This window comes from Ahaetulla prasina, chromosome 6, assembly GCF_028640845.1.
Source record: "Ahaetulla prasina isolate Xishuangbanna chromosome 6, ASM2864084v1, whole genome shotgun sequence".
Classification (NCBI taxonomy): Eukaryota; Metazoa; Chordata; class Lepidosauria; order Squamata; family Colubridae; genus Ahaetulla; species Ahaetulla prasina.
Genome location: NC_080544.1, coordinates 26,536,074 through 26,557,474, shown reverse-complemented (window position 1 = coordinate 26,557,474; position 21,401 = coordinate 26,536,074). Strand labels below are relative to the sequence as shown.

Sequence of the window (21,401 nt, the reverse complement as noted above, 5' to 3'; positions counted from 1 at the left end):
TATTCAGAAAAAAGCTGGATGAAAAATAAAACAATTACTTTTGGAAATTATAATTATCAAGGTCATTAAATTTTGGGTTTGATTTTTTAAAACAGACATTTTTTTAAAAAAAAGAGACTCTCTTACAAACTCATTCGTGAGCTCATTCTTCAAGATCAAAATGTGAGAGCATACATAGATTCTTATGAGAGTTTAAATTTATTCAATCAAATGTTATAATTCAGTGGTTCTTAACCTGCGGTCGACGGACCCCTGGGGACCGTGATATCATTACAGGAGGTCTCCAAAGGCTTGAAGAAATGGTATGATTTAATGAACCAGGACACACATCCAATTTTGCAGCTACTAAGATTGTTGGACTCGCAGGCACAAAAACAGCCAGAAAAGTGATTGAAGCCTGGGAAACAAGCCCCTCAGTCAATAGGAATGCTGATTTACCACCAACCTTTCAAGTACTTAGAAGGCGAGGACTGGGCAGCACAAGCAAACGACAGCTATTGGCTTAAAAGCCAGCTATCAACGCACCCTAATCAACATGTAAAAATCCACATACAATAGGCACTGTACATACCACACACAGAACAGCACACACTGCTAGAGAGAAGTTCCCTGAAGATGGGCACAAGCACGAGCCCGAAAGCTCTGAAGACAAAACGTCAGGTCCCAGTGACCAACCGAGGTTGGATCCTGCAACATTATCTTGGGACACGTATATTAGCCTTCATTCATTATGATTTAAAACTTGAGTTTTGGGAGTCAATGGCCACGGGTCTGTGGCCACAAAAGGCATTTAAGGGGGTCTGTGGTAAAGAAAAGGTTAAGAACCACTGTTTTAATTTAAAGTTAAAGGACAATACTCACATCATAGCCCCAAGAAAAAACAGAACTGTCTTCAGTGGAGGTGCCTGTGAGGCTCTGACAAGCAGACCATGAGTTTGCATTGTCTGCTTGATAGTGTGACTCTTTTGTACTTTCAGACTCACTAAAATGCATATTTTGGATAGAAGAGAAAAAGGATAAATCAATCTTGAGAGGAAGTAATATACATACTGGTGACTTTAATTTTTCAAATGAAATTGTGTGTGTGTGTGTATGTAAAATGTCAGATGCAAAGAGTCAGGATCATTGGTAAGTTTGCAACACAGATTTCCCCTCCCCCCACTAAGCCTATACACAAGAATCTGGCCAACTAAAGTTCAGAAGTTAAATTGGCATCAGGAAAGGATCAATGGAATTCCGGAGGGTTAGACTTGGAGTGCTTGTGGGAATGCAATTCCACTCCTTTCTCCCAGCTCTGCCTGCTCTTCTCCTTCATTATATACACACACGTTTTATCTTTGTAAGCGCCCAATGTCATTGACAGTGAGTTGGGCAGCCATATAAATTGAATGAAAAAAAAAAGGTGTTCCTCACGCTTCTGCTATATAATGTGTCTATTTAAAACTTATTTTGTTTTGTACAAACACTCATTGTTGGCTTCCAGAATGGTTGTGCTCTATCATCATGACCAAATACAGTCACTGATTGTACAGTATGGCTTGTTCCTCCTCATCCTAGAATCATGTCCAAACACAGCTATTTAATATAGCTTTCAAACAGAGGTTTTTAAAAAAAGGAAAATAAAAAATGGATATAAGAATGCTTCTTTTATAACTTTTTCTTTCCTAACCCTCCACCACAATTAATTGTATATCCCAATACCTTGAAATATCTTCTTGACTTTCAGTGGATGGGTAACTGTCATCCAGTGAGTCCGGCAGGGGATGATGTTCTAAGGTATTCTTTGTAAGTCCTCGACTAAAAATAAATAAAAATGCCATTTGCTTGGTGACACTGAATTTCTTCAAGTTAGTAAGCAGAAAGCATTAAAATCATTAGAAAGTTTATAGTATTCTCATTAACTTCAACAGAAAATTCCTAGTTTATGAGCTACAAACCTTTTGCCAATTCTCTCACAGTATCAACAGTAGAGACCTTCAAATTTCTTGGTTCTACCATACTGCAAGATCTAAAATGGACAGCTAACATCAAAAACATCATCAAAAAAGGACAACAAAGAATGTTCTTTCTGCGCCAACTCAGAAAGCTCAAACTGCCCAAGGAGCTGCTGATCCAGTTCTACAGAGGAATTATTGAGTCTGTCATCTGCACCTCTATAACTGTCTAGTTCGGTTCTGCAACCCAACAAGAAAGACACAGACTTCAGAGGATAATTAGAACTGCAGAAAAAATAATTGCTACTAACCTGCCTTCCATTGAGGACCTGTATACTGCACGAATCAAGAAGAGGGCCGTGAAAATATTTACAGATCCCTCACATCCAGGACACAAACTGTTTCAACTCCTACCCTCAAAACCACACTATAGAGCACTGTACAACAGAACAACTAGACACAAGAACAGTTTTTTCCCGAACACCATCACTCTGCTAAACAAATAATTCCCTCAACACTGTCAAACTATTGACTAAATCTACACTACTATTAATCTTCTCATCGTTCCCATCACCCATCTCCTTCCACTTATGACTGTAACTTTGTTGCTTGTATCCTTACAATTTATATTGATATGGTTTCCTAATTGCTTATTTGTAGCCTATGACTATCATTAAGTGTTGTATCATTAAGTGTTAAATTTGTACCCTACGACTATTATTAAATGTTGTAAGTATTGTACCTTGATGAAAGTATCTTTTCTTTTATGTACAATGAGAGCATATGCATCAAGACAAATTCCTTGTGTGTCCAATCACATTTGGCCAATAAAAAATTCTATTCTATTGATATTGTTTCCCGATTGCTTATTTGTACCCTATGACTACCATTAAGTGTTGTACCTTAGGATTCTTGATGGAGGTATCTTTTCTTTTATGTACACTGAGAGCATATGCACCAAGGACAAATTCCTTGTGTGTCCAATCACACTTGGCCAATAATAAATTCTATTCTATTCTATTCCAGTTCTATTCTGATTGATTGGATTGATGATTGATCGATTGATTGGAGCATTTCCCAACGAAGCCCAGAGCTCGCTCCACTTACAGGTCAGGGTCCCGGGATTTGACTGACCTCCCTCCCTCCCAAGGATGCGCCCGCTTGTCTTTCGAGAAATTTGCAGCAGACGCGAGTGCGGTGCTGCCTTGAACCGCTAGGGGGAGCCCTCCTGCTGCAGCCCTCGAGCCAAAGAACGTGGGAATAATACAGAGGAATTTCGAGAGAGAAGGCGGCGAAGAGAGCCTCGTCAGGCCGCCACAGGGCTCCCTGGAAGGCAGATCGCTTCTCCGGGAAGGCTGGCAGCGTCTGGAAAGGCTCCGAGGGACCCGCGCCTCGGGTTTGGCCCATGAGAACGTCACTCACATCCCCTGGACGTCGGGGGGCACCGGCTTCCGGGTGTATCGCGAGATCATCCTCCCGCCTCAGCGGTTCATCTCGGTCCTCGTCGGCGCAGCCGGCTGGCCGGCTCGGCCCCGGCCGCCATGGCGACGCCCCCGCCTTCTCCTGCCTCTCCGGCCGAGCGGAAGTCTCTTCTCTATGGTGCGAGAGGGGGGGCGGACGCGCGGCCAGCCGCGCGCAGCGATGACGTAAGAGCAGCTTAGAGAGCCCGAGCGGTGAAGCCGGCGGACCTGCGGTGAGTTGCCGGTGGGTCGTTTAGTCTGGGAGCAGAGTTGCTGATTCTTGGCGGGCATCCATTTTTTTCCCTTCTAGTTGCTTGGCAACAGTATGGGAATAGAATAGAATAGAATAGAATAGAATAGAATAGAATAGAATAGAATAGAATAGAATAGAATAGAATTTTTTATTGGCCAAGTCTGATTGGACACACAAGGAATTTGGACACACAATGAATAATATACATATTTATCTAGAAAGAGGAAGAAGGCGTGGATGTTTAATAAAAGCTCGCCTTTCTTCCTTTGCAAAGACTAAAGCAACTTCAAAGCCAATGAAGAAGGAACTTTTTTTTTTTTAATTTTGCATTTATATCCCGCCCTTCTCCGAAGACTCAGGGCGGCTTTCACTATTTAACTTATTTATGTAGCTCTTAGTTGAACTGAAAATAGCGCCCGAGAGGAAATTGGAAAGTCAGAATAGAGCTGGAAGGGACGTTGGAGGTCTTCTAGTCCAGCCCCCTGCTCAGGCAGGAGACCCTATACCAGCAAAGAGAGTAAAGGATTTTAAGAGAAAAAAGGAGACAGAGAAAAAAGCAGAAAATTAAAAAATAGCTGAAAATATATTAAATGGTTTAAATATTAATAATGGCATTTGAAAGCACAAAAAACAGCTGGCAATATATCAGATGGCTTAAATGTTAATAATGGAATTTGAAATTACAAAAAAAACCTTTAAACGTAGCTATGGAATTTACTCAAAGCATTAGAAATGATACTATGAAGATAAATTGAGTTGGTTTTTTTTTTTATTATGATTAATATATGAATTGTTATTGAACTGCAAATATAGAAATGACTCTGATTTTTGATAAGTAGTATATATAAAATATTACAAGTACTAACTGGGAAATAAAGGGTTTAATCTAAAGGGATTAAGGAGGTGGGGGAAAGAGAGAAGTTGATAAATGATTAGAATTTAGGGCGAAAGGTAACAATAGATATACAACATAAATAAAAGAAGGAATATAAAAATGAGAGAAAATATATTAATGTAAGCATGTAAAATGTGTTGGAAGAGAACTAAAAGTTGTATGAATTTGACCTGGCATTCTGTTCAGAAAAAATGCATTGTATGTTGATGTGTGTGTGTTAAAAAAATAAAAAAAAATTACAAAAAACAAAACAAAACAGGAGACCCTATACCAGGGGTCTGCAACCTTAAACACTTAAAGAGCCGTTTCCCACAGAAAAGGAAACACCAGGAGTCACAAAACCCTAACCGTGCCTGACTATTTCTTAGGTGGCCACAAAACTAGCATATATAGTTGAATTAAACGTTCTGTTTCCTTCTGAAACTTTTCTTTTCTTGGATTCATCCATGGTTGCCCTACTTGAAAAGCTCAATAAATTGTGTGTTGGTAGGGTGTCGCACATTGGCGGTTGTGACACGTATTTTGAGTGACAGGGAGCCGCAGCAGAGAGGTGAAAGAGCCACTTGCGGCTCCAGAGCCGCAGGTTGCTGGCCCTTGCCCTATACCATTTCAGAAAAGTGGCTGTCCAATCTCTTCTTAAAAACCTCCAGTGATGGAGCACCCAAAACTAATGGAGGCAAGTTGTTCCACTGATTGATTCTTCTTACTGTCAGGAAATTTCTCCTTAGTTCTAGATTCTCTCCTTGCTAAGTTTCCATCCATTGTTTCTTGCCTTCTGGTGGTTTGGAAAATAAGTTGACCCCCCTCTTCTGTGTGGCAGCCCCTCAAATACTGGAATACCACTCATATATTAGAATACCACTCAAATACTGGAATACCAGTTCTCCTTTTCTCTAGACTAGCCAAACCCAAATTCTGCAAATGTTCTTTATATGTGTTAGTCTCCAGGCCTTTCATCATCTTCGTTGCTCTGCACTTTTTCCAAAGTCTCAACATCTTTTTTTTTTGTAATGTGGTGACCAAAACTGGATGCAGTATTCCAGGCGTGGTGTTACTAAGGATTTATAAAAAACGATAAAAGGCATTCTTTTTAAAGGACGATTCATTCTAAGATTGACAAATAGTTTATTTGTTTCCACAATGGCATTTTAATATTGGGGCACAGTTTGTAGAAATGGGCTTTTAAAATGTTTCTCTTTTTAAAGGGGCCTGTGTGATGCAGAATGGAGAAGGAGTTAGGTTTTGTGACTGTTGACGATGCAGTCCATTACCAGTTATTCCTGATACATGAATCTGAAGACCCAGAACATCATCAAGACATCCTACAGCAATATATTGAAAGAATACTAGCACATTTTGCCCCTATCCTGATTTCCTACATCTGGCAAAACGAGTCATTTAATCTAAAGTACAGACCTGCAAAAGGTAAAACAATTATATCTAATTCTGTCTTTATGCACACTAGCAATTTTACTGTAACATTATGTATAAGTTTGTCTCACAAATGGTTGCTAATAATTATTGTTAAGGAGATCATTTTGTGCTGTTTTGTTGGTTGTACTTTTATTGGTCAACTGATTTAAATCAAATTCTTCTGTCTGTCACTTTGTTTTTGTATGAATGGATTGAATGTTTTAGGCCCAGGCATATGCTGTTTAAGTTTTGGTATTAAGTTTCATTGCTTTTAATCTTTTATGATCTGTCCCGAGTTGCTGTAAATTGATAAGTAAGATACTGATACTAGGATTGACTGCCAGATTTTTTTTTGGAAATAATCTAATAACTTCTATTCTTTCTAGGCAATTTACCAGCTCATATTGCTGGTCACACAAAGTTTGGAGATAACATTGAAGATGAATGGTTTATTGTTTACCTCATAAAGGAAATTACAAAGAAATTTCCAGAATTATTAGCTAGGTATTTTTATTTGCTTACGTAGACAATGATTTTAGTAAAATAAAATTTGGAGGTGGGGGGCAGGAATTTTTCTGTGAATAAACACTGCATTACAGCATGGTATCCATATGCATTGAATTAAATTAGGACACACTAATTCCGTATAATGAGTGAATACTCTTTATTTGAATAGAGTGGACGATAATGATGGTGAATTCCTTCTGATAGAAGCAGCCGACTACCTGCCAAAATGGTTGAGTCCTGAGAACAGCATCCATCGGGTAAGAGAGTTAAGAATGTCAAATACCTAAAGAGCTAAATTTTTAGGAATATATATTATAATCTTACTTTGAATTTCTTTATTATGTTTTTCTGTGAGATCGTGGAAGATTTTATCCTTTCAGTCATAGACTTGATGGTAATTTTTGAGGCACTGTCAAAAAACTTTCAGATTTAATAAATTTATATCTATTTATTTGCCAGGTATTCTTTCATAGTGGAGAATTATGCATAATTCCATTACCAAAGACTCCTGATATACCTGGTATAAACCCTACAATTCCCCAGGTCCTGAAATTGTTTTCTGGCCATTCTGAGGATTTTGTGGCTTCAAAATCTATTAAAGCAGCAGTATATAAACGCATCAATGGGTAAGTGACTGAATCTGAATATACATACTCAGATATATGGAAAAATATATACTGTTATAACTGTATATACAATACCTGTTATGCTGGTTCATACACATTTATTTATAATAGTTATTTTTGTTCACATATTGGGAAGTAACATCATGCAACATTTTACTGAAATAATAAAATGTTGCAGATTATCCAGTTCTTCCCTTTATATTCTAACCCAGGGGTCAGCAACCCGTGGCTCTGGAGCCGCATGTGGCTCCTTCATCCCTCTGCTGCAGCTCCCTTATCACTCAAAATATGCATCAGAACCGCCAATGTGCGACACCCACTGGCACACAATTTATTGAGCTTTTCAACCCCCAGTAGGCCAACTATGGATAAATAACTTATTTTCATACTAGCATAAAGGTAAAGAACTATATATGCAATGTTATCTTCATTTTAGATGTCAAAAGGGTTTTGTGGCTCCCGGTGTTTTCTTTTCTATGGGAAACAGGTCCAAATGGCTCTGAATGTTTAAGGTTGCCCACCCCTGTTCTAACCTATAAGAAGAGTTGCCTCTACCAGGATTATGTCTCTTATTTTTGTTTTTTTATGCACCTCATTGCAATTTTGTGCCGCAGGTATCCTGAGAAGATCCAGACCTGTTTTCAGCGCGCTCATTGTTATCTTCCAGCAGGCGTTGCAGTAGTTCTGAGGCAACGTCCTGCGTTAGTGTCGGCAGCAGTCCAAGCTTTTTACCTTCGAGATCCCATTGACTTAAAAGCATGCCGCATTTTCAGAACCTTCCCCCCTGAAACACGTGTGATGGCGTCAGTAAGTGCGAATTAAGCTTCCGAGTTAGTCTTCGCTATTAATTCACCTTACCATATGTGGTTTATGAATGATTTATTTGAGGTTTTAATTCTGTCCTTTTTAGGTACAAGTCTAACCTAGCTTGTCTAATCTCACATCTCTTATAGAATTCTACAAGAGATGGGAGATTAGGCTAGTTAGGTTAGTCTTGTACTGTAGAATTATAATTATACCATAATTACTATATAGTATAATTATATAGTATAATTTGTATAATAGAATTATAATTCTATAATCTGTTGCTCTTTCTTGTATAATTCTTCAAGGAATGTCACAAAAATGCTTTTTCTGGAGGCAACTGGACTTTCTTGTTTTTTCTTTGAAGACGTTTTGCTTCTCATCGAAGAAACTTCTTCAGCTCTGACAGGATAGTGGGGAATGGAAGGATTTAGATCTCTTGCAGACAGCTGGACATTTGCATCCTTTTAGAGGGTCATTGAAGCACTTGGGGGTTTATCTGTGTCCTCTGGATCACCTTCTGGTTCCTGTAGTCTGCATTTTTTTCCTCTGGAAATCCATTCCTACTCCCACACAATTCAAAGGGTGCTCAACCCAAATTGTATAGATAAAAGTCTGTGGAGATTCTCAGTCATCCAGGTCATGGTTGTCCCAAAAGTGCTTTTTCTGGAGGCAACTTTCTTGTTTTTTTCTTTGAAGATGTTTTGCTTCTCATCCAAGAAGTTTCTTCAGCTCTGACAGGATAGTGGGGAATGGAAGGATTTATATCTCTTGCAGGCAGCTGGTCTTTATTAGACGCGAAACATCTTCATAGAAAAAACGAAGTCCAGATGCCTCCAGAAAAAGCACCTTTGGAACAATCATGATCTGGATGACCGAGAATCTCTACAGACTTTTATCTATACAATTTGGGTTGAGCACCCTTTGTGGGAGTAGGAATGGATTTCCAGAGGAAAAAAATGCAGACTACAGGAACCAGAAGGTGATCCTGAGGACACAGATAAACCCTGGATGACTGAGAATCTCTACAGACTTCTTCAAGTAATATTACAAATAGTCCTCACTTGGCAACTACCATGGACAGCGGCCATTCACACGGTCCTGACTTTTGTGACCAATGCCCTCATTCACAACCCTTGCAGGTCTGTAAAGCAAAGGAGTGCCGAAATAAAATCACGATGTTTCACTTAGCCACTGCTTCACTTAATGTCAGCTCCAATTGTGGTTGCCAAATAAGGACTAACTGTAATAGGCCGAAACCAGATTCAAATAAGTTTTCAGAAAAATGAATTTTTAATGAAATATTCTGATATTTTCAGGTTACTTTGACAAAGTGTCTATATGCACAACTGGTTCAACAGACATTTGTACCAGACAAACGGAGTGGCTACTCGTTACCTCCTCGTTCACATCCTCAATACAAAGCCTATGAATTAGGCATGAAATTGGTAAGTTATCTACCTTGATCCTTGAATATTTTAACAACAAAATACTAATTTCAAGATATAGACACACAAACCCTGTAGGGGCACACAAACACACACACAGGCAACCAAAGAACAGAACCATACACAAACTAAATTCATAAAAAAAATACATACAGTAGAACTAGATAAGAACAAGATGCTCACGGCAGTATTCCTCAATTGCATATGGCTTCTTTGACTGTCAGTGAAATAAATAAATAAATATAATAGGATTTATTCAGGTAGCCTGGCGCTTGTGGCCTCAAGATTGTAATTGTCATACTTGAGTATCAAGATAAAACTTACAACGTAAAACCAAGTGTTTTATTAATTTTACTTCCCCTGCTTCACAAGAGAGAAGAGTGTTCCATGGTTGCAAGGGCCTGAGGATTTGCCTAAGGGAGGGTATTAATATAGGGTCTAGAGAAGTATTTAAAGTGGGTAAGTTCTTTTATGTAAATTGTAGGTAAATCTTTTGAAGTTGGATATAAACATTTGGTTGTTTCAGAATAAGGTGTTTTGTTAGCTAATGTTAAATCAAAATCTTATTAAGATAATGCTCAATTTATCCCATTATTCAGACTCTTGAACTTGACAGAAGCATACACATCATTCTCTAATATTCTATATTAATTCTTCATTAAAATAATGCAATAAGAACTATAAATATTCCCCTAGATATAGCAGAGCACCTCTTCTTACAGTCATTTTGGATTTCGACTCTAGTTTTCCCTGTGTATTTTTATTCCAAATCACCTTTTAAGGTATTTCATCTAAAGATTGTTCTCTGGCAGGTGGCAGCACTTAGCTGAGTTTAGTTAATCTTGACAAATAAACCAGGTTGGACCTAGTTAATAGCTGGATGAGAGACCACCAGTTTGTTTTAGGGTCGTAGACTGGATTAGGAAGAAAAAGAAATCTATCACAGAAAATGGCCACAGTAAACTACTTCTTTATACTCTGTATAATTGCTAAGCAAAGAAGATGGTGTTTCCACAGAGTGACCAGATGTTAAAGTTCAATACAAAGCAAATGTCTTTACTTTGAAAATGTATTGCAACAATTCTAACTTTGATGTGAATATTATACAATTGGATTGTTTTTCCCCCTATATCGTTCATAGGCTCATGGCTTTGAAATTTTATGCTCAAAGTATAGTTCAGCTTCTCCTGATTCCAAGAAACAAATACTGAATGTTCCATTATGGGATAGCTTTCTCAGGGCTCTCCAGAAGAACAATTATTTTAAGGTGAGATATGTATATAAATTGGAAAAAAGCAAACCTGCCTTAGCTCTTCAGTGAAGTGTTCTGTTGATATAATGTTGCCACTTTAAACCATAGTCTGTTTATATTTTAAATGAAGCAATGTCCACACTACCCTGCGCTGTTAACATAATGGTGGAATATAAATCAAATAAAGAAATGTTTATTCATTGCATATTCATAATAAAATAATACTGTAATCTTTGATGTTCAAAATGCAATCTAAAACAGGATACTTTGCAATTGCCTCAGTTGTTAAGATTCATTCTTCTAGGCTGTTTCTGTAGTTTAAAGGTGATTTCAGGGGTTTAACAAGACCATACAGCTTCATGGAATTCAGCCATTTAAGACTGCTAAGTATCTGTTTGCTTTCTGTTGACTGTAAACATACGTGCAATTCCTTATATATGCGTACACTCACAAACAAGAGAAGTTCCAACTACTGAAATTTTTGATTGAAAGGTATTTTGGAATATTTTTTTGTTTACTTCTTAATAACACAGTTCAGCCCTTGTTTTTATCATGAATAACTACATTCAATCATGTCTTTGATAGGTTTATGTCATTGCGATATGTACTGTTACCTTAAAAAAAAAACAATAGTTGGGTTCTAAACGTGACACAACAAAGTAGTAAAGATTAGGGTTATGCAAAATCACTGACTGATTTGATTTGACAAAGTTCATTGGTTTTCTTGCTGCAGACATTTCATTGTCAAAACTATGCAATATCATTAGCACTGATAAAGTTACCTAGTTTGGTAATGAAATGTCTACAAACCATCACATTCGGAGAGTATCAAGGATCCCACAGTTCAACCCTGAGCTACAAATGTTCTCTTTCGTACGTCTGATTTAATTGCAAACAGAAAAATATTTAGCTTCCTCAGACCTTTTAGCAACAAAACAACTTTTGTGCTTTTGCAGAAAGTTTCACCATCTTAGTATAATATATTGTAATTGTAGATTAACAGATTTTTGTATATTTCTTTGTGGGTCTCTGACTAAAACCTACATTGACTATTGTTTTTTTTCCCAAAGGGTGAAATAGAAGGTTCTGCTCAGTACCTTCATCAGTTGCAAATGGCAGAAAATTATTTTCTACAGACCGTAGCCAGCTCAGAAAGGTGAGATGAACACAAGTCAGTTGTGTTTAATTTTCTTGGTTTGGTATTGCTAATCTCTTTGCATGATTAAATGTGGAAATATAAGAATGTATTACTCATGCTGGCTTAATACACTACTTATGGGTATTTAGAAATAGATTGTACGTCTTACTTACATCTAATCAATGTTTCTCCCCCAAACAAAGATGTGTGGTCTTCTAGAAATCAGTGTAAATACAGTAAGAAACCACTGCAGAACATCGGTATTTTTGGAACCGTCAGAGAAAGCCATATGAAACTCAATTGAGTTTATTCATTTCAAATATAGTATTTTATATTTGAATACAGAATTATAGAATTAAAATGATTAAAGTGGTAATGTATTAAGGCCAAGTTATAATTTGGATTATATTATATTATATTATTATAATATATTACAATAATTATATTATTATAAATTATTATTTATTATTATATTATTATAATATATTATTATAAATTATATTATATATATTATATAATATATATAATAATATAATATATATTATTATATTATTATATATAATTTATTATATTTTATATAATATAATAATATATTATAATAAATTATTAATTATTATATATTATTAATTAGTATTATTATTTATTATATTATTATGCGGTGGCTCAGGGGCTAGGACGTTGAGCTTGTTGATCGAAAGGTCAACAGCTCGGCGGTTCAAATCCCTAGTGCTGCTGTGTAACAGGGTGAGCTCCCGTTACTTGTCCCAGCTTCTGCCAATCTAGCAGTTTCGAAAGGACGTAAAAATGCAAGTAGAAAAAATAGGGACCACCTTTGGTGGGAAGGTAACAGCGGTCCGTGCGCCTTTGGCGTTGAATCATGCCGGCCACATGACCACGGAGACGTCTTCGGACAGCGTTGGCTCTTCGGCTTTGAAACGGAGATGAGCACCGCCCCCTAGAGTCGGCAATGACTAGCACATATGTGCGAGGGGAACCTTTACTTTTACCTTTACCTATAATTTATCATGATCTCTTATGGTTTATAAGTTCTGAAAATATTAGAAATATGGTTCAGAAAGAATGTTTTCATAGATAACACTCAATTGAGACAATGTCCAATCCTAGTCAACAATAAACCCAAAATACAGAATAACAGAGTTGGAAGGGACCTTGTAAGTCATCTATTTGAACCCCCTGTTCAAACAGGAGACCCTATACCACTGATGGCTAACCTTTTTGTTGCGTGCTGAAAGTCCGCACACACCCATAATGCCCCGCACATGCAACTGCCTCCACACATGCATACTGACCTCCCCAAGCATGCACGCATGACCTCTCACATGCACCCCACAATCCCGCACATGCAATCCCAGTGCATGCGTGCACGGCACTCACCTCCCACATGACCCGCCTTCCTGGGCATGCGCCCTGTACATGCGTGGCAGAGATCCGAAAACCAGCTGGCCAGCAGTAGGTGCATGTGCGGTGGAACTGAGCTGGGGTGACAGCTTGCGTGCCTGCAGAGAGGGTTCTGCGTGCCACAGGTTTGCCATCATGGCGCTATACCATTTCTGACAGATGGCTGTCCAGTCTCTTCTTGAAAGCCTTCAGTGATGAAGCTCACACAACTTCTGAAGGCAAGCTGTTCCCTGGGTTGATTGTTCTGGCAGAAAATTTCTCCTCATTTCTAGGTTGAATCTCTCCTTGTTCAGTTTCCATCCATTGTCTGCTTTCGGGTGCCTTGGAAAATAGGTTGTCCCCCTCCTCTCCTCTGTGACATATTTATATTTATACAGAGGCCATAAAATAATTCTACATCACAATACAATTACAATCATAGGAATAATAGTATGTTTATAGCTATAAAAATCCTAAGCCTGCTGTCTAACTTTATTAATCAGGTTTACAGAAAAAGGCCCTACCACCTATCTTTTCTAACTCCTGTTCTGAACATCCACTCTCAGCTATTTCAGTCAGTCAGTCTTAGGTCTAGTGAGCTCTATCAATTATTCCTAAACTATTCTTGAGTGACGTGGTGGCCTAGGGGTGGAGCTCTCGCCTCACAATCAGAGGCAAATATTTCGCTCTCTGGACGCAATGAGTAATTGCTTGTGAATTCCGCATAGGTGTCAGGAAGGGCAGTAGGCCAGTAAATGCTCAGCTCCAGGCGCCCTGACCCCACCTTGAAGCAAAGAATTGCAGGGTCACTAAAAGAAAAAAAAATCCTAAGCTATTCTTATTGTTGTTTTCAATAACTAATTATAATGTTATAACCCAAATTACAGCATTATAAACTATAACAACATTTATAGCGAATTATGATCCCGGGAGATGTTAAGTGCGAGGGAGGCAAACCACACTTTCCAAATAATATAGAATCACAACCAAATGTTTAACCATTTGCTTTATGGAAAGCTTGTTTATAGGTAGTCCTTGCCTTATAACCACAATGGAGCCCAGAATTTTGGTCATATGTCACTGCAGTCATTATGTTGAGGTAACACATGACTGGATTCAATTTTACAACCATTTTTACGATAATTTTAAAGCAAGTCACTGCAGTTGTTAAGCAAATCAGTTATTAAACAAACCATGTGTATGTAAATCCAGCATATCCATTAGCCATTTTCGACTGGAAAGTATAAATGCTTGCAAATATAAATGTGAGCCAGGTGCCTAAAATGCTATGTGACGGGGGATGGCAGCAATATAACTTCAAGGTCATCGCATAAGTAGCATTTTTTGAAGTCCATCGTAATTTTGAACGATCATTAAGTGAGGACTACCTGTAGGGTTTGAACAGTTCTTTCTACTAGTGAGTTTATGATTGGATCAGTTGTGGAAAAGTAATTCTAAACATTGCCAGTTCAATACATTTCATTCTGTATTTTGGTGTTGTATTTCTTTTAATAGCTCAGTTGCTCTTAGCCCAGGAGAAGAAATTCTGACGATATTAAAAAAAAATTCCTTTAATTTGGAAGATTTGAAAAAGAGCTCAGACATTCTCCCTCCAGAGGATGGTAAGTAGTGGGAGAGTTTTAAAAATAATGATCAGAGTTACAGAAACAGGTAGATTTTTTTTTTTTTATTCATTGATTTTTGTTTTTCTTGCTCTTTTGGCCATCCTAAAGGAATGAAAATGACATTTCATTACTGTATTTTTCGGAGTATAAGACACACCTTAGTTTTTGGGGAGGAAAATAAGAAAAAAGCTGATTGGCAGGTGGATTGGCCTCCTAGAATACCCCCAATCAGCTGTTCCCAGAGGTGAATTTTAACAACAGATTCCTTGGTTGTGAGCTCTGTGACTTGCTTTTTTTTTCTTTTTTTTTCTGCCTCTGAAACTTCTGAAACTCTGTTTCAGAAAAAACTTTTTTTTTGAAAGTTTTTTCTGAAAGCCTCTGAAACAGAGCTTCAGAAAAAAAGCCTCTGAAGCTCTGTTTGGGGGCTTCTTTTCTGAAGTTCTATTTTGGAGGCTTTCAGAGGCAGAAAAGAAAGCAAAAAAAAAAAGCAAGGCACAGAGCTCACAACCAACCTGTTGCTAAAATTCACCTCTGGGAACAGCTCATTGGAGGAATTCTGGGAGGCCGATCCACCTGCCAATCAGCTTTTTTCTTATTTTCCTCCCCAAAAACTAAGGTTTAAGGTCTTATACTCCGAAAAATACAGTAACTAAACCAGAATACTGACAAGTAGCCAAATCTGCAAGGGTGGAGTCAGGAAAGATAAAAGTGATACTATCACTTTTCATGATCTCCATGCTCTCTCTCTCTGTTAAGGCAGCCTAGCGCTGCTTTGGCTTTTCTGGAAGATGCAGCACACTACTGGCTCACAATCAAGTGGTTGATCTCCTGGCACACCTAGATCCCTTTCGCAGTTACTATTGTTGAGCCAGGTACTGGCTATTCTATACCTGTGTGTTTGATTTTTCCTGCCGAAGTGCAGTGGGCTGCCTCCACAGAGGGATAGCATGAAGATCACAAAAAGTGATAGCACCGCTTTATACTGCACTAGTGAAGCCACACTTGGAATATTGTGTCCAGTTTTGGTTATCAAAATACAAAAAAATAAATAAATTGCTGAATAGACTGCAGAGAATAGCAACAAAAATGATAAGGGTTCCATTCAATGAACGGAACTAGGGTTTATCTAACTTAACAAAGAGAAAGATTAGGGATGACATGGTAGCTGTCTTCCAATACTTGAGGCGCAGTCACAGAGAAGAGGGGGTTGACTTATTCTGCAAAGTACCACAGGGCAGGGCATTAAACATTGGGTGGGAGCTTGTTCGAGAGAGATCTAAGATTTAGAACTAAGGACTAATTTTCTGACAGGGAGGACAGTTAATCAGTGGAACAGCTTTTGTCTCCCAGAGTTGTGGGTTCTCCATTGCTGGAGGCTTTTAAGAAAAGATGTTAACATCCATTTGTCCAGGATGGTATAAGACCTGCTGCTTTGAGCAGAGGGTTGGACAGGAAGACCTCCAAGGTCCCTTTCAACCCTATGGTTCTAGGTTTGGTTCTACCATCCAAACTCACAACATTGGAATATTATTATTGTTTATTAGTCTATAATCGTTGTTGTTTATCAGTCTCTCCTCTGAACTTCCAACATAATAATATTGTTAAGTTCAGAGGATAGACTGATAAAACACTATTATTTTATGATTTTTATTAACACTAAATAAAATGAGCCAGAATAAGCTGTGCTTATCCTTGCCCGACCAAATTTGATTATACTGTTAGGAATTCTCTTAAGATTTATTTGAACCACTATATCATAGTTAAAGTAGGAACTGAATGAAATCACTCTGTAAGGAGGAGCAGGCAGTCTGGAAGACCTTTTAACCTGGAATAATATCGCTTCAGACTATTGGATTGGGTATATAACACCATTTTTGTTTTGTCTTATACTGTTAATATCCCAACTCAGTTTCAGTAGCATATGAGACCTAATAGTAGGGGAGGTGTTGAGTATAAGACAGATACGCAAACTCTGGAGAGTATTCTGACGATTCCAAATTTGGCATATAGCAACATGGTTTCATTCAGACTTAATAAATAAAAACTATTCTCACACTATGTGCTATTCTTTTAGATGACAGTTGGCTGGAGATTTCTCCAGATGCTCTGGATCAGATTCTTAAAGAAACATCTGGCACAAATAAATCTGCTTCCGCCTCAGAGGAAAAGCAGAACTATGACTTGACTGAGGTTGCTGAAAGCATGAAGGCTTTTATATCCAAAGTCTCAACATACGAAGGAGCAGAAATGCCACGGTAGGTTAGGTATATAACATCTTCCATATAATGTAATAATTTCTGTATTGGTGAATCATTTTCAAGTAATGTAAGCCAAATTTGTGAAAAGATCAAATATGTATCTTGTCAAAAACAATTGTTACTTGGTAAAAATAACTTTTTAAGTATTTGCAAAATTATTGGCTTCAATTGCAAATGCACTTTTGCTTAGTTTCCGGAAACTGAACTTCATTTGAACTTGAAGATTTCTGCCAGAATATAGGTGGCAAAACTCATTCTATAGAACGTGTAGAAAATAGCCAGAATTTTTTAGAATGAATTCTAGATGTTTCCCGATTGCTTATTTGTACCCTATGACTATCATTAAGTGTTGTACCTTATGATTCTTGATGAAGATATCTTTTCTTTTATGTATACTGAGAGCATATGCACCAAGACAAATTCCTTGTGTGTCCAATCACACTTGGCCAATAAAACATTCTAATTCTATTCTATTCCTATTCCTATTCTATTTCTATTCTAGCCAGAATAAAATAATTTGATACAGAACAGTGGTCCCCAACCTTCCCAGCATGGGGCAGTGTGTGAGTGGCAGGCGCACTGACATAGCTCCATTGGTGCAAGGGGCGGGCACACACCCCACTTGTGCAGATGGAGCTTTGCGAGCAGAGGGCACTTGCGCATGGCAGCACTCCTCCAGGGCAGGTATAAGAGAACACCAATAGCAGAACGGGTATGCATATGTGGTAAGGGAGATATCTCACGTTTTATTGTACTGTTGAGTTATACAGCATTTATAGGTCAGTGTATATTTTTCCCTTATTAGAGAGATTGCCAGGGAGGGCAGACGATTTTTATATAGGTTTTCTCCTCCAGGACTCAAACCCAGCTACCACGCGTGCAGTAGCAAAATTCTGTGTTGCTGCAATATCCACACGAAAAAAAATCGGTTACACAATTATACAATGTCAACCTGTGCCAATTTTTTGGAGATATCCCTAACAATTTTTGGAAAATTATATTTATTTATTTATTTATTTACATTTATACCCCGCCCTTCTCCGAAGACTCAGGGCGGCTTACACTATGTTAAGCAATAGTCTTCATCCTATTTGTATATTATATACAAAGTCAACTTATTGCCCCCAACAATCTGGGTCCTCATTTTACCTACCTTATAAAGGATGGAAGGCTGAGTCAACCTTGGGCCTGGTGGGACTTGAACCTGCAATAATTGCAGGCAGCTGTTGTTAATAACAGACTGTTTAGCAGTCTGCGCCACTCAAGGACCCAGTAATTTACTCACATACGTATTGGCTGTCCACTCACATAAACTAGGGAGTGACCCTAACTGTTTGAGAACATGCATTTTCTTAACGGGGATGTTATTATCCACTATTAATGTCAGCACTATTTTTAATATGTTGTAAATAGTGTGGTCTATGACCGTAATAAAATTATATTCTATTCTTCTATTCCCCTAATGCGACTGGAGGGCACTTGAGCAAGAGGACGCTTGTGTTTTTGTGCGAAGCTCCATTCGTATGACCGAAGACTGCTCGCACACGAGTGCCCTCCACCCATGTGAGTGGAGCTTTGCGCATGAGCACAAGGGCTCACGGCTCACACGAGTGGAGCTTCACACTTGCTCATCGCTTACGCAGCCCAGTTTCAATCGGGCTGCAGCCTGGTACTGGGACAGGGCCTGGGGACCCCTGATGCCTGATTCAGGCAAATTGTATAACAGCAAAGAATTACTGCATGTTTAGTTTAATTAAATAGTAATTAAATAATGTATCTGTTCTAGATGCAAGTTTGCTCAATCCTAATGCCACAATTGATAGTGATGTTTAACCTTTGTTTAAATATAAACCACAATGAAAAATATTTAATATTTAAAAATATTTATATGATCAATATTTATCTATAAAAATCTTTTATCATCTGCATAGGAAAACGTTCTGCAATTCCATGCTTTTATATATAATTTTATAGACAAACGAATATACAATACATAATCATTCATTCAGTGTATCATCTAGGTGTTTCTTGTGTCGTCATCGTCTTCTTCCTTCTATCTTCAACATTTCTTGATTTTTCCCCACTCCTTTATTATAACATTCTCCCCATAATACATTTATTATGTCATTTTCTTATTCACTATTAAAACGTTATCTATATCTCTTTTCTAACCAATTGTAAAATTGTCTCCATACCTTATAATATTCCGACTCCTCTCTCTCTAATTATCAAAGTCAGTCTATTCATTTCTGCACAATCTAATATTTTCTTAATTATTTCTTCTTCTGAAGGGACTTTTTCTGCTTTCCATCTTTGCGCAAATACTATCCTTGCTGCAGTTATTACATGTGTAATCAAATATATCTTTTCTTTACCAATTTTCTCTGGTAGGCTACCCAGTAGGAACATATTGTTCCATCCTGATTATTTTGTTAGGGACCCATCTAGACATTCGAAAGAAAAGAGAAGGAATTTTCACCAAATCCCAGTACATTTTGACTCCCCTGTTCTGCTCCAGAAAGGAGAGGCAAAGGGGTGAAGAAGTCATTCTGTCCACAGAAATTGCTGCTGATCCTAAGAAATCATTTTTGTATTATATCATTACTCCAAAAACCAACAACAACAACATAAAATATAATTATGGACTAGCCTAAGTATTTTAAATATTTTAATTTAATTTTAACTTAATTTTAATTAAATTTTAATGTATTAATTATTTATAATTTAAATTTTTTTTAAAAGATTTATATCGGGTTTGACCGTTTTAGTAAATTTGGCCTGTTAAATATTTCGTTTTAAATGTATTTTAAATCTGGGATTTTTGTGTATTTATGTGTTTTAAATAAGGCTGTACACCGCCCTGAGTCCTTCAGGAGAAGGGCGGTATAAAAATTTAATAAATAAATAAATAAATAAATAAATTATGAATTCTTAACTTTCAGGTCTTCCGCTGAGGGCCCTGTCAGTTTTGATGTTGACTCATTCACAGAGGCTTTGGATAACATCCTGGGTGAGTTGCATGGATCAAGCAACGGGATTAGCAGAATCAAATGGTTTGAAATTAAAGTTTCCCTCTCATCTCTGTCCTGGGGTCACACACAAGGCACCGGTTTTGGATACCTCCCTTTCCCGCTCCCCAAGTATCGGGGGTGAAATCAGAGCAGGTTCCGACAGGTTCTGGAGAACCGGTAGTGGAAATGTTGAGTAGTTCAGAGAACCGGCAAATACCACCTCTGGCTGCCCCCAGAGTGGAGTGGGAATGGAGATTTTGCAATATCCTTCCTTCAGGAGTGAGGAGGGAATGGGGATTTTGCAGTATCCTTCCCCTGGAGTGAGGTGGGAATGGAGATTTTGCAGTGTCCTTCCCCTTCCATGCTCACCAAGCCAGGCCCAAAGAACCGGTAGTGAAAAAAAAAACATTGGATTTCATCACCGCCAAGTATCACTTGCTTTTGGTCTTATTCTGACACCATTTCCCTGTTGCTTCTAGGTTCAAACTCAGAGGAGCTGGACTCTGATGACTTAGACGAAGAAGAAGAATTTGAATTCTTAGATAGCGACGAAGAAAGTGATTTAAAAGCTGATTCTCAAGGAGATACAGCTTCTTGGAATGAAACCACCAAAAATCTCCAAACGTACATGAATGAAATGGATCACGAATTATCATCCACCACTATTGGCAAAAGCTTTACCAGTCAGAAGAAAGGGGTACGTTTAAACTTAGACCATCTTTCTCGTGACTTAAGAGGAAGGAATGGCTGTTGGGTTTATTATTATTTTTTCCTGTAAGTCAGCTATAATATGAAATCACATAGCATTTGAGGGGAGTTTTTTCATTCTAAACGACATCCGAGTCCATTGTTAAACAAAAATGCCTTATATTTTCTTGTTTTATTTAACATAGGAGAGATCTGGTAACGTATTTCCACATGAAGACCCTAACACAGATTTGGAAGGCAATCAGAATAAAGAAGATCCTGATACAATACCTGTGGACATTGATGTGAACCTTGTAACTAACTTGTTGGAATCCTATCATGCTCAAGTTGGATTAGCAGGACCTGCTTCTAACATTCTGCAGAGCATGGGAGTGCATTTGCCAGATAATACTGACCAAAAACCTCACTAGCAATTCATTGATGCAGTACATTGGTTTCCTTGTTTAAAAAATACATTGCTAAGTAAAAGTATTATTTTTTTAAAACAAAAAACACCCTTCCCCAAAGATGCTTTTGCAGGCAGACTTGAATCATTTGGAATATCCTTCTCAGCTACTTAACCATCTTGTGGAATCTGTTTTCTGAAATAATAATTGTAAAGCGCCAAGAAAATGGACTCTTGCAAATGTTTTTGAAATCTATTTTATATTCATTAAAATACTTGGAATTTT

The 21,401-nt window shown here is 37.8% G+C and overlaps 2 protein-coding genes across 2 annotated transcripts in view; one reads left to right on the top strand and one right to left on the bottom strand.

Moving 5' to 3' along the window:
• The window catches only part of FAM149B1 (family with sequence similarity 149 member B1), a 23,442-nt gene extending 19,881 nt beyond the window's left edge, over positions 1-3,561 (bottom strand). The window contains exons 1-3 of the mRNA XM_058187340.1: positions 3,357-3,561; positions 1,702-1,797; positions 862-982 (exon numbers count right to left, since the gene is read on the bottom strand). Coding sequence (XP_058043323.1) covers positions 862-982; positions 1,702-1,797; positions 3,357-3,406 — 267 coding nt within the window. The 5' untranslated portion in view covers positions 3,407-3,561. The remainder of the gene's footprint in view (positions 1-861; positions 983-1,701; positions 1,798-3,356) is intronic.
• On the top strand, positions 3,488-21,401 carry ECD (ecdysoneless cell cycle regulator). The gene is made up of 14 exons (XM_058187338.1): positions 3,488-3,627; positions 5,748-5,967; positions 6,342-6,459; positions 6,632-6,719; positions 6,922-7,088; positions 7,703-7,895; positions 9,212-9,340; positions 10,482-10,607; positions 11,663-11,748; positions 14,644-14,750; positions 16,828-17,008; positions 19,954-20,021; positions 20,502-20,719; positions 20,916-21,401. Exons 2-14 carry the CDS (start codon positions 5,766-5,768, stop codon positions 21,138-21,140), a joined length of 1,908 nt encoding a protein of 635 aa, XP_058043321.1. The 5' UTR covers positions 3,488-3,627; positions 5,748-5,765; the 3' UTR covers positions 21,141-21,401.